General features: G+C 33.2%; 1 protein-coding gene and 1 long non-coding RNA gene across 3 annotated transcripts in view; one reads left to right on the top strand and one right to left on the bottom strand.

Annotated features, from left to right (window-relative positions):
- LOC130449804 (uncharacterized) overlaps positions 1 to 12455 on the top strand; it is a 149874-nt gene that overhangs the window by 45401 nt on the left and 92018 nt on the right. For both annotated transcript variants that reach the window (XM_056787823.1, XM_056787822.1), the window contains exon 4: positions 7332 to 7467. In XM_056787823.1, coding sequence (XP_056643801.1) covers positions 7332 to 7467 — 136 coding nt within the window. The remainder of the gene's footprint in view (positions 1 to 7331; positions 7468 to 12455) is intronic.
- LOC130449805 (uncharacterized) overlaps positions 1 to 12455 on the bottom strand; it is a 62412-nt gene that overhangs the window by 40375 nt on the left and 9582 nt on the right. The gene's annotated exons all lie outside the window — the stretch shown is intronic.

A 12455-nucleotide genomic window follows, 5' to 3' on the forward strand; every position in this document is an offset into this window, starting at 1 on the left:
TGTTAGTGGAAGTGAAAAGTGTGTGCCGGAAAACGAATATTGAATCAACGTATGATGAGAAAACGTCTGATGAAACAACGTATGATGAAACAACCTATAACGAAACAACATATGATGAAACAACGTATGACGAAACAACGTATGATGAAACAACGTATGATGAAACAACGTATGATGAGAAAACGTCTGATGAAACAACGTATGATGAAACAACCTATAACGAAACAACATATGATGAAACAACGTATGACGAAACAACGTATGATGAAACAACGTATGATGAAACAACGTATGATGAGAAAACGTCTGATGAAACAACGTATGATGAAACAACCTATAACGAAACAACATATGATGAAACAACGTATGACGAAACAACGTATGATGAAACAACGTATGATGAAACAACGTATGATGAAACAAACGTATGATGAAACAACGTATGAAGAAACAACGTATGATGAAACAACGTATGACGAAACAACGTCTGATGAAACAACGTATGATGAAACAACTTATAACGAAACAACGTATGATGAAACAACGTATGATGAAACAACGTATGATGAAACAACGTATGAAGAAACAACGTATGATGAAACAACGTATGACGAAACAACGTATGATGAAACAACGTATGAAGAAACAACGTATGATGAAACAACGTATGATGAAACAACCTATAACGAAACAACATATGATGAAACAACGTATGACGAAACAACGTATGATGAAACAACGTATGATGAAACAACGTTTGATGAAACAAACGTATGATGAAACAACGTATGAAGAAACAACGTATGATGAAACAACGTATGACGAAACAACGTCTGATGAAACAACGTATGATGAAACAACCTATAACGAAACAACGTATGATGAAACAACGTATGATGAAACAACATATGATGAAACAACGTATGATGAAACAACGTATGATGAAACAACGTATGAAGAAACAACGTATGATGAAACAACGTATGACGAAACAACGTATGATGAAACAACGTATGAAGAAACAACGTATGATGAAACAACGTATGATGAAACAACGTATGACGAAACAACGTATGATGAAACAACGTATGATGAAACAACGTATGACGAAACAACGTATGATGAAACAACGTATGACGAAACAACGTCTGATGAAACAACGTATGATGAAACAACGTATGATGGAACAACGTATGATGAAACAAACGTATGATGAAACAACGTATGATAAAACAAACGTATGATGAAACAACGTATGATGAAACAACGTATGATGAAACAACGTATGACGAAACAACGTCTGACGAAACAACGTATGATGAAACAACATATGATGAAACAACGTATGATGAAACAACGTATGATGAAACAACGTATGAAGAAACAACGTATGATGAAACAACGTATGACGAAACAACGTATGATGATACAACGTATGATGAAACAAACGTATGATGAAACAACGTATGATGAAACAACGTATGATGAAACAACGTATGATGGAACAACATATGATGAAACAACGTATGATGAAACAACGTATGATGAAACAACGTATGATGGAACAAACGTATGATGAAACAACGTATGAAGAAACAACGTATGATGAAACAACGTATGACGAAACAACGTATGACGAAACAACGTATGATGAAACAACGTATGATGAAACAACATATGATGAAACAACGTATGACGAAACAACGTATGATGAAACAACGTATGATGGAACAACGTATGATGAAACAAACGTATGATGAAACAACGTATGATGAAACAACGTATGACGAAACAACGTATGACGAAACAACGTATGATGAAACAACGTATGATGAAACAACGTATGAAGAAACAACGTATGATGAAACAACGTATGATGAAACAGCATATGATGAAACAACGTATGATGGAACAACGTATGATGAAACAAACGTATGATGAAACAACGTATGATGAAACAACGTATGACGAAACAACGTATGACGAAACAACGTATGATGAAACAACGTATGATGAAACAACGTATGAAGAAACAACGTATGATGAAACAACGTATGATGAAACAGCATATGATGAAACAACGTACGATGTAACAACATATGATGAAACAACGTATGATGAAACAACGTATTATGATTTATGCTTAGTCTGTAAGTCTCATTAGGCCCCCAAAGTCTGCAGAAGACATGCGAAAAACGTGTGAGAGACTTCGAAAATGACTAGTACTGCAATCCAGTAATAATATATTGATTAAATGATCTCCACTATATTCATTTCTATCTTTATCCAACAACGTCTCTTTTGTTTAGTCTTCTTTATGGTAATGAGGTGATTCAGAAATGTGAATACGACACATTTTTTTTCTTTTATCCTAATTTAGCTTCTAGGCAGTACTGTAAAGACAAAAAGAAATACAACACAGAGCAAAAAAGACCAAGCTTGGAAATCTCATCCGACGCAAATAGTTACTTTCCTTGTGCGTATCATGACGTTCAAACTTGAAATAAATCATGTGCGTAGTAAATAATTTGGATGAATGCTTCGAGACAGAAAAATTAAGAATTTAAGTGAGATGTTAAACCGGCTTTAGTCCAAACAAGAGTTACAAACAAACAAACAAACCTGAAATGGAGCTTATATAAACGTGCTTAAAACCAAAACTAGAAAGGTGTTGGCAAAAGGAAAGGAAAAATTGTAATGTGGCAGGTGGTGGGTCGTTGAGGGGGACGGCATAGATCCAATTATAGACGCAATACTGGATATAAAAACAGTAGTCCTAATAGACCTTTGTTAACGACAATTTCACTGTAGGTGATTGAATTTGACGTTAAATTATGAAACTAAATGTGAGGAGACCGTAAATTATTCCCTTATGCAAGGTTAGACGATTCATTGGTCGACAATTTGATAAAAAAGACGTGAATCACTAAAATTGATATCTTTCTATCAACTTTTGAGCCGCTAGCTCGTAGGATTATACAGACACTGCCAGTAAAATATACATTTCAGTAACACTTCACCAAAAAAGAAAGAAAAAACAAGTTTGATTCAGTTCGTTCAAAATTTAATCATAATGAAATTTGGAATGAGTGATTACAACTGAAATCTTCATATCATTGTTATAGTTAACTATAAAAATATGTGAATATCGCTGTTTATTTGCATTTGTATATCATTATTCGTTGCTATAGTCTTATATGGTATTCACCTTAATGAATCACAAACATTTTGCATGAATTATGACCCATAACGCTCCTTGAATAATATATAATTAACATTCAATCTTTAAAATCTCTACTGAGACTCATTTCACACAACCTTCAGTAGATTGGATGAGAATAGACTCGCATGTTATGAGATTGCTTGAGGATGTACTTGAAACTAAACTGTGTCCCATTTTCAAAGCAGAGCTCAATTTTTTTATAAATTACCATCATTTACTCAATTGCGTTACGTAAAACAAATCATCTCGATATAATCTAATATATTACAGCTATTAAATAAATTTTGTCCATATTTTTATTGCTAAAGGAAAAACAATGAGCAATTTTCACTCAGAAACATTCATACTGTGTAACAAACAAGAAATAAAATTAGACAGTACTACAATAATAGTATAACAAATGTTGAACGTGGAATATTTCGAACGAGCTTGCAGAATTGAACTACAAGCCGTAGACCAACGAAAGTAAAAACGAATTTGGTAAAGTTACTACAGTTTTGAAAATAAATTAGTGTTTGCAGATGGTTGTTAAATATTTTACTTTCCTCCATGCATATCAGACTGACATTCTTTTCTGGTGCTTCAAGTGTAATTTCACAAAATGGTGGCGGTTGGCTTGGGGAAGATAAATGAGTGGATCTTACACTTTCTACAATACGTTTAGTGATTTCTATCCTTTTATTGATTGATCTTTTATATAACCTTCAACAGTTACACTGAATTGCCATCATGACGTTTCAGAGCCAGACAATCACCAGTTTTTTAGCGACAATTTCCGATTTGATTTAATATACCAAATTTATTAATGCCCACAAACTTCTTGGCGCATTTCCCTTTTTTGTGGTTGATATAGAATCTTTCATCTTTGACAATTATTCCTGTATGTATAAGATTGATATATGTCGAAGTTTGTTAGTTTCATTACTAGAAAAACAATACGATTAATGCTGAATTCACGTGAAGTTCACCTTTCCGCATTAATATACAAATTCCAAGAAAAAAGTGCTACCTAGAAATGTGAATATAAGTTTTTACATCATTCAATATATAAATTACTAGATTTTAATTAACCGAGTAATCTATAGTTACCTCAAATTCGTTCTATCACTTGCCAAAGTCAATTTAAAACTTTATTTGCAAAAGCACTATGACTGCCGAAAAAAATAATTATCCACTGTGTATATGTGTGTAAATGTAGACATCGGTAATTATCCGATTGATCGTTCGTTTTCGTGTTAAAATTGTTGGCAACTCAAAATTTTTAATAAGGGGAAACTGTATGGCATAAATCATATTTTATAGTGGTCGTCGGAAATGAAAATTTCGAATTCAAGTAACATAAAGATTGTGTAAACGTAAATTTTCTTTCTTCTAAGAACATAAAAACTAGAACGTTTTTGTCAAGAATTATTCGGAATCATTCAATTGTTCACCTAATTTTTTGGCACCCTTTTTATACAATTCAGAATCCATTTTCCGGAATTGCTGATTCATCTTCATTTTTCTTGATTGATTCAAATTGTTAAGTAAGCATATGTATAGAATTCTCATTATACATTAATTTAACATTGAATGGAGTAGAGATTTCGTCCAATTTACAAAGAAATTTGCTTTCTAATATTAATATTTCCATCGACGTAATTTAATCCTTGTATGAATGTTTCCATCGGAATTCATCTTTTCTACTTCTAATTGTTTTCCATAGATGATTTCGATCCCAATCCGAACGGTGGAAGAAGAAGAAGAAGAAGATATATATACAAGACTATACATTCTATTCAGAATTGTAGACGATCAAAATTGACCTCTTTCGACCCATATTTTTTAGCTTCGACTATTGTTCTCAATTTTTTTCTGTCCTACATCTGTTTGTTCCAGTCACGTACTCCCAGATGTTCCATATCTTGCACAATCTGATCTTTCCATCTATTTTTTGGTCTACCTGGCAATCTCTTCTCGCTCGGTCTCCATTCTGTGATTTTCCTTGTGCCCTGCCTTTTTTTCCAATCTTTTAATATGCCCGTATCATTGTATTCTTTTTGCTGTGATTGTATTTATTATATCCTCATTTTCTAATATGTTCTTAATTTCATAGTTAATTAGTCTTGTATGGTCATTATTTCCAACTTTTACCAGGCTATGAATTTTCCTAATTATTCTCCTCTCATACATCCTAAGTTGTTCTTTGTCTATATTTGTTACCCTGATTGTTTCAGCGGCGTACGTAACTACTGGTCTTATCGCAGTCTTGTAGACTCTCAATTTGGTTGCTCTGCTTATTGTTTTGCTCTGCATTATAGTTTTGTACTTATTATATGCCCTATATCCCACATGAATTCTTCGTTTTGTCTCGTATTTTGTGTCATTTTTGTTGCTTATCGTTGATCCTAAGTACTTTCTTCTACTGCTTGCTTATTTGTACTCACTTGAAAAGGACCATTGGGTTGCTTTCCAACGTAAACTTTCAAGTGGCTAGTGTAAAACTGCAGAAATAGCAAAAATTTGTATGCCATATTCATTTGGCTTACTAGGAATATATTGCTGAAAACTACATTTTCCTCGAAAAGCCTCAAGTTTTTCATCTATGGTGACGTAAGCAGACTGAGAATAACATTGTTTGATATTGTTGTTGAATCTATCTAGAATCGTTCCTATTGGAGCCAGTTTATCTATTTCGAGTCTTTCTTGTCTGGTATGAATATTATCAAATCGAAGACAGCGCAAGAGAAACAAAAATCTTGCCCTTTTCATTACAAGCCTGAAAGTTTCAACACCAATGCCATCTGCTCTCCTAAATTCATGTGATTTGCTTTTCTTACACCAGCAACATAAAGAAGGCCAATTAGAGCTTTAATTTCAGAAGGTTTGTATTTTCACATCTCTTTCTTCTGTTATATTTGTTTCCAACATTCTCAATTTTTATATTTGTACATTCCACAACTAAATCTAACATGTCGTTATCGAACATGCAGTTCCAAATACCCAAAGGTGTTGTTTTAGACTTTACGAATTGTTTGACGATTGGCAATCGTCCATATTTATTCGTGGTACGTGTTCTTACATTTTTCGGTGGACAGTGTTTTTTCCACTTTGTTATTTTATCTCTACCTATAAATTACGGGTTTCTTCTGAAACTATCATCATTTCCCTTTGTTGGTTCATCTTCAAACTCTTGTTCAGTATCATTAGATTCAGATCTTTCTTCTATATGATCAATTTCATTTTGTTCATCCTCATCATCTTCGTTGTCATACGTCCCTTCTTCAGTCGAAACTTCCTCAAATAATCTCAATAATCTTTCTTGTTCCTTCTCCTAGTCCATATCTATTAATATAATATATATAAATAAGGAAGAAAAATTTGAACAACTTCATCACTTACCAATTAAAATTTACCAGATCTTATAGGAAAGTACAAAAATGTGTACGCAACAGTCGCGCCCGGTGTACTAGACCATGTTCCCTGATAACGAAGTTACAATGTTGTATCTTACTCAGCAAACGGACTTCGCAGGTGGTTGATTCTGTATTGAAGAGGTATATGGAGCGATAGTACCAAATTTCCACTTAAATCCAAGTTACTGGAATTTCCTTAGAGGGCCGGTCTAACACACCGTGCGCGAGTGATTGGACAACCAATGAGAGGAAGCGCAAAGTGTCTTGAGAAAAGGCAGAAGTGAAGACAATAGAGAAAAAACTACGAATGAATAGAAATAAAATAAAATAAAAATAAATTTTCGTACAAGAACAGAGTCAATGGTAGGTGAAAATAGACGCTTAATTGATTTTTTTTTTTTTTGGAAAAAATTGAATTTTCTGGAATTTGAAGTATGTGTATTATCAATTAATAAAATCGACGCGACGACTGCTATGATATAGCTGAATATTCATTATTAAAGCCCAGTTGTCGTGAAGGGTGAATGAACGATGTATCAGTGATTTGAAATACACATTAAATAAATATGAAATAAAACAGTCTGCTCTATATTCAATATTCGATTTTATCACTTGTGATTTATAGATTACAATACACGATATGTTCCCATTTCCATTCAATCTCATAACTTCTTTTTTGAATAAAATGTATGTACTCCAATTTTTTTTAACAGATGTCTAAATCCGATCGAAAAAAAGTATTTCTACATCCAGTCAGCTGGAAAACTAGTGGACTTTATAGATGTGAAGTATCTGCAGAAGCTCCATCGTTTTCGTCTGCACAAAGTGAAGCAAGAATGGAAATAATTTGTAAGTTTGAATAGATTTTACTCATTATTCAAGACATAGTTCATAAAATAATACTCACTAGGGATAACAAACAATTAATAAACTTAATAAAAGTTAAAAATCGGGAGTAGAAACAACCTAAATTGAAACACAAATATGTGAAAATGCTACAAGATGTATCCCATTCATCTTTTTAACAACCTGTCATATTTGTCGATATTTTTCTACTGATATAATACATGTTCCTGAAAATATTTAGACAGCGCAAAGGTCTGCCTGCCTACATCCTGGACCTATTTCCAGCTGGATTCTTTTCATTATGTCTTCTTAAAAGCTGAGTTTATTAAGTGAATAAACTGAAAACACTACTTCATTTAAACAAGAATATTGTATAGAAATTGGTAACATATCCCGCTATATGTGTCGAAGAGTTCTTAGAATACCAGCAGCGAGATGACGGTCACTTGTACGATATTAAATTTCAAAAATAATTATCCATTTCAAATTCCAGATATACTTTGAACAAATGTACTTCAGTTCTAATGAAATGTGTTCCATTTTTATCTTGGAAATTTCAATAATTTGTACAAGGAAGGCTGGCACTGCAACTCAGGATTTGTTCCTGTCCATAACCGCAAATTCACTAGTTGAAGTTGGTTAGGATAGGTTAGTTTAGATCTTGTTTCAAGACCAAACAGCTATATAATCCACAGCAGCTTCTAATTCTCTACAAAACTCAAATTCGTTCATCTTTGGAATATTGCTCGCACGTTTGGTGTGTGTACCCTCAAGATGCTCAACCCAAGCAGCTTTTGCGAGATCTACTTGTTAGGCAGACGTGGTTTATGGACACCGAATTTGCCTGCAGACGCTCAGAACTTCAATTTATAGGAGCTCATATCTTTGGAGAAGTGTGAGCCTTTAGAATCAACCACCAAGGCACATCTTTCTCGAGCACTACAGCCTACAGAAGTTCAAGATCAATCTCCACAGACATCTCCACACGGCAGGCACAACTCTTCACCCTCTTGTGCATTTTTTATATAATAAAATTATACTGGTTGAGGGAAGGTCATACCATGCGACAGAAAATCTGATTGTTGTAAATTGTAGTAAATTCAAAGGCATATATTTTTGACGAAACTATCTAACTCGACTTTGAATTCGTTCAAAACGGACTAGTGCTTAAATTGGCTAATCTGTTTACTAACTTAATATGTCCTTTATGAACACATACGATTTTAACAAGATGATGTATCTGAAGAAGAACATAACAGGACTTACTTCTAGCTAGCTGACACGCAGAAGAATTTATTCATCAGAGAGAGGTGTCATCTAGACGTTATAGTGAGATGTATGAGGAAGTGAAGAAGAAGAAGAACAAAACGCAGCCATCATGTTGACATAATTAGTTCAGAAAGATTATACGAGAAAACAAAAAATTCAGTAATGTCGGGATTGTTGGGAAACTACTCAACTGGAAATGTCGATGAAGAAGACGGAATAAACTCTGTTGACAGAATATGCGTTATCTTTTGCATGGTTTTAACGATGGAATGTAGAATTATACCGTTATTTCTTTGATAACGTTAATCAATCCAATTACACTTAATTCTAAATACAAAACTAGATAGCAAAGTTACTAGAATACAAACACAAAATTATCTTTGTCGGTTCTAATTAAATTTCCTTTTACGTTACGTTATTGAGGTATTTCAATTCTCAACTGAATATTCTAATTTCAGTAGAGAAGTAGTTGTATATGAGAATTTAGTGATAAAGTTAGACAAACGTTCCGATTCCTATGGAAAACTTATAAACGCGTTTGTCGTCTAAATCAATTTCAATGGAAAAACCGGATTTATTTTGCAGTTCGAAATAAGCTTGATTTCCTTATTTGCATTTGTTTAGAAGAAGGTTGTAATGATATGATATTTGTATATCATGAATTTCAAAGAAGTCTTTTTATTTGCCAGTTGCATTAAAATATCTAATAAACTGAAAATTAGAAAAAGTATTCATAATTTGGTTGAACAAATCCCTAAGCCTGACAATTTATTAAGAAATATTCACTGTACTACAGCCAAATGTGAAAGAGGAATGCCACGTCTAGCCCATCAAAATTATAGAAAATCAAGAATTTTTAAGTGAGAAAGAGCAGAAAAAAACTGACTCGGGGTTTTCGTAGAAAAATTGGGGCGTCAAAACAATGCAATACGAAATTTGCCAAGAAATTGTAACGAAAAGAAAAAAATCTCTTAAAAATAACCCAAACCGTTTAACACGGATACCAAGAAGCTGTCGTCAACTGAAGCATATTGCTAATGAGTGCCCTAATAATGTGAAATATAGAGGTAAAGCCAAATTTGCAATCTGTAGAATATACGATGAGCAAATTCAGCTCACATGGAAAATGCAATCCCAGCCTTCAATCTTGACCAAATAATACGTTGGGATAATAGAACACCAAAATACGATATAAGAAATAGAGTGCGATAAGGTAAAGAAGCTACACAAACTCTGAACTCATTACTTTGGTCAGAAAAAATTATCCTAAATATAAAAATGGGAATGTACAAAGTCATAGTGGAACCGATTTTAACGTATGCATTTGAGTCCTGACAACTAACAGATAGACAAGAGAAAAATATAGAGTCTGTGAAAATGGACTACTTAGCTGCTCTGATACGGACATGTGATGAGATTGGAGCAGGTAGGCGAAGAAAGCATTGCAGAATAGAAAGAGAGAAGGAAGTCGCTCAAGGACCTGAAACAAAGGTATTGAACGAAATACTAAAATCAGAGCTTTTCAGGAAAACGAGTGGATAGATCGAAGAAGAAAGCTGTAAGACCCCCGCTGTATATATTTTTTGCTATGAGCATACTTCTAAGAGAAACGAGATCTTTCTTCTTCAAGTGAACTCATTTCAAGGTGTTAAACCATAAGGTTATTGAATACATACTATTGAAAATTTACAATAGTTCTGAGTACTTTTGACGGATACTTTTCAAGATATGCTGTGTTTGAATTGTATGCAGGGTCCCATAGTTGTTATCCTTAACTCCAGATGAGTTTTAGTTGAGCTTTATAAAGTAAAAATTTGTTGTTTAGGTTTCATACCAATTCCAAGGTACTTACTTTCTTTTTGTTACAAAAGATACCCATGAAACACCACAGTGTTAGTGTATAAGGTTGTCCAAAGTTAAATGGGGTTTTGAAGATCTGTCATGAGATAAACACGTAGATATTGCGCCTAGTCAGCGCTTCTGCAATCGTATAGCATCCTTTTTACAACATACAAAGCCTCATTTTCTTTAAATACCGGATACCCAGGATAAAAAAAATTTAAGAATGAGTAGATAATGAAATAAATTTTCTCATACGACCCCTCGTTTCTGAGTTATATGCCTTCAAAGTTTCGAAATCAGAACTTATATTCAAGAATATTGTCTAAATTATATTTTGGAAAATTATGAATTTGCTAATCAACTGAATTTTTTTACATTTCCAATTTTTTCCTTATATAACTAACATGATGTTCAGTCTACAGTACAATTAGAAATGTTCGATTGTGTTTTAATACCTCCTGAGAGTATTTCCAATAAATAATTACAATTCGTGAAAATGTTCAACAGAATGTCTCTTTATAGCGAACGGTTTCCTTGCCATCGATCTAAAAATCTACATATCGATTGGAAAATTGAATATTTTCATAGATCATTCGTTTTTTTTTTCAATTTTTTGACAATAATATCTCCATTTTTCACCAGCTTTTTTTAGATAATCTATTTTTGAGATCAATACAACATATTGCCGGATACTATCATTTCAGAATTTGAGCAGTTTTTCATCAATTTGTAGATTTGTAGTACATAGCAAACGCTCCACATTTAAAATTGTGATAAATCATTATATCTTTAAGTAAAGCCGACTCCGTGCGCTAGATTTCGTAACAAATGTTGAGAATTACGTCTCCGATTATAGCATATGACTGGCGAAAAAAGGGATAGAGGAGAGCAACTGAAAAGGTAGAAATAGAGAAAGAGCTGAAGAAGGAAAATGTAGTGAGATACATAAAAGCACAAAGACTCAACTGGGTTTGGTATATAATGAGACTAAAACCAACTGAAATGATCGAAAGAATAAAACAATGGACCTCATTGTGGCCAAGGAGACTGGGACTGGGAGAAACGAAATAGAGGAGAACATAAGAGCAACTAAAGGTCAAAATGCCGGAACCGAAAGGATTGGAAAATAATAACAAAAGCAGCTAAAACAAACGATGAACTATAAAGGAAACAAAAATAGATAAAGATGAGTAATCCATCTCAAAAAAGGATTTTGAGGTGCTATAAGCGTACACCATAATTCAAAGGATTGTAAGGCTTGATGATGATGATGATGATGATGATTCCTATTTTATATAAAAAATGCATAGAAAATATCAATTTTCTGAATCGGTTAAGTAATTTAGTGAGTATTATAACCAAATATCGCAAAAATAAGATAAACAACTCGTTTCTTTTAACTTATTTTAATGAAAAAGTGAATTTTTTGCTCAACATTCCAATATAAAAGTTTTTTATTACCTTTGAGAGGAAACAGAAGCATTATTTAAAGTCTAATACCCTCATTCACCAATCTGTGGATGTTTCTTCAGTTTTCTCTCTTATATACAAAAAAAAAGTGAATGAAAGAGCACCTACTGTGAACTTGAAATTAAAAACAGGGATTACGTGTTTGTTACACAGAAGTTGGGAACGGTAGAGCCAGTTATATAGACCCACGCCTGAGGAAAATACTATTCAATCGCTTTTAAACGTTGGTTGTTAGATTCAGTCTCCGGATATTTACAAGTCCATAGGCGGTGACAAAGAAACTCTATATTGATTCTGGTTGGATAATATAAGCAATATTTCCAATAAAAATTGTCGTATCTTATACGTTGATCGTATTTAGTAATCCTACTAGACGGTGCTTCAGCTTCTGTATTCCTGACAATACTTTG

Source organism: Diorhabda sublineata, chromosome 10, assembly GCF_026230105.1.
Source record: "Diorhabda sublineata isolate icDioSubl1.1 chromosome 10, icDioSubl1.1, whole genome shotgun sequence".
Taxonomy (NCBI): domain Eukaryota; kingdom Metazoa; phylum Arthropoda; class Insecta; order Coleoptera; family Chrysomelidae; genus Diorhabda; species Diorhabda sublineata.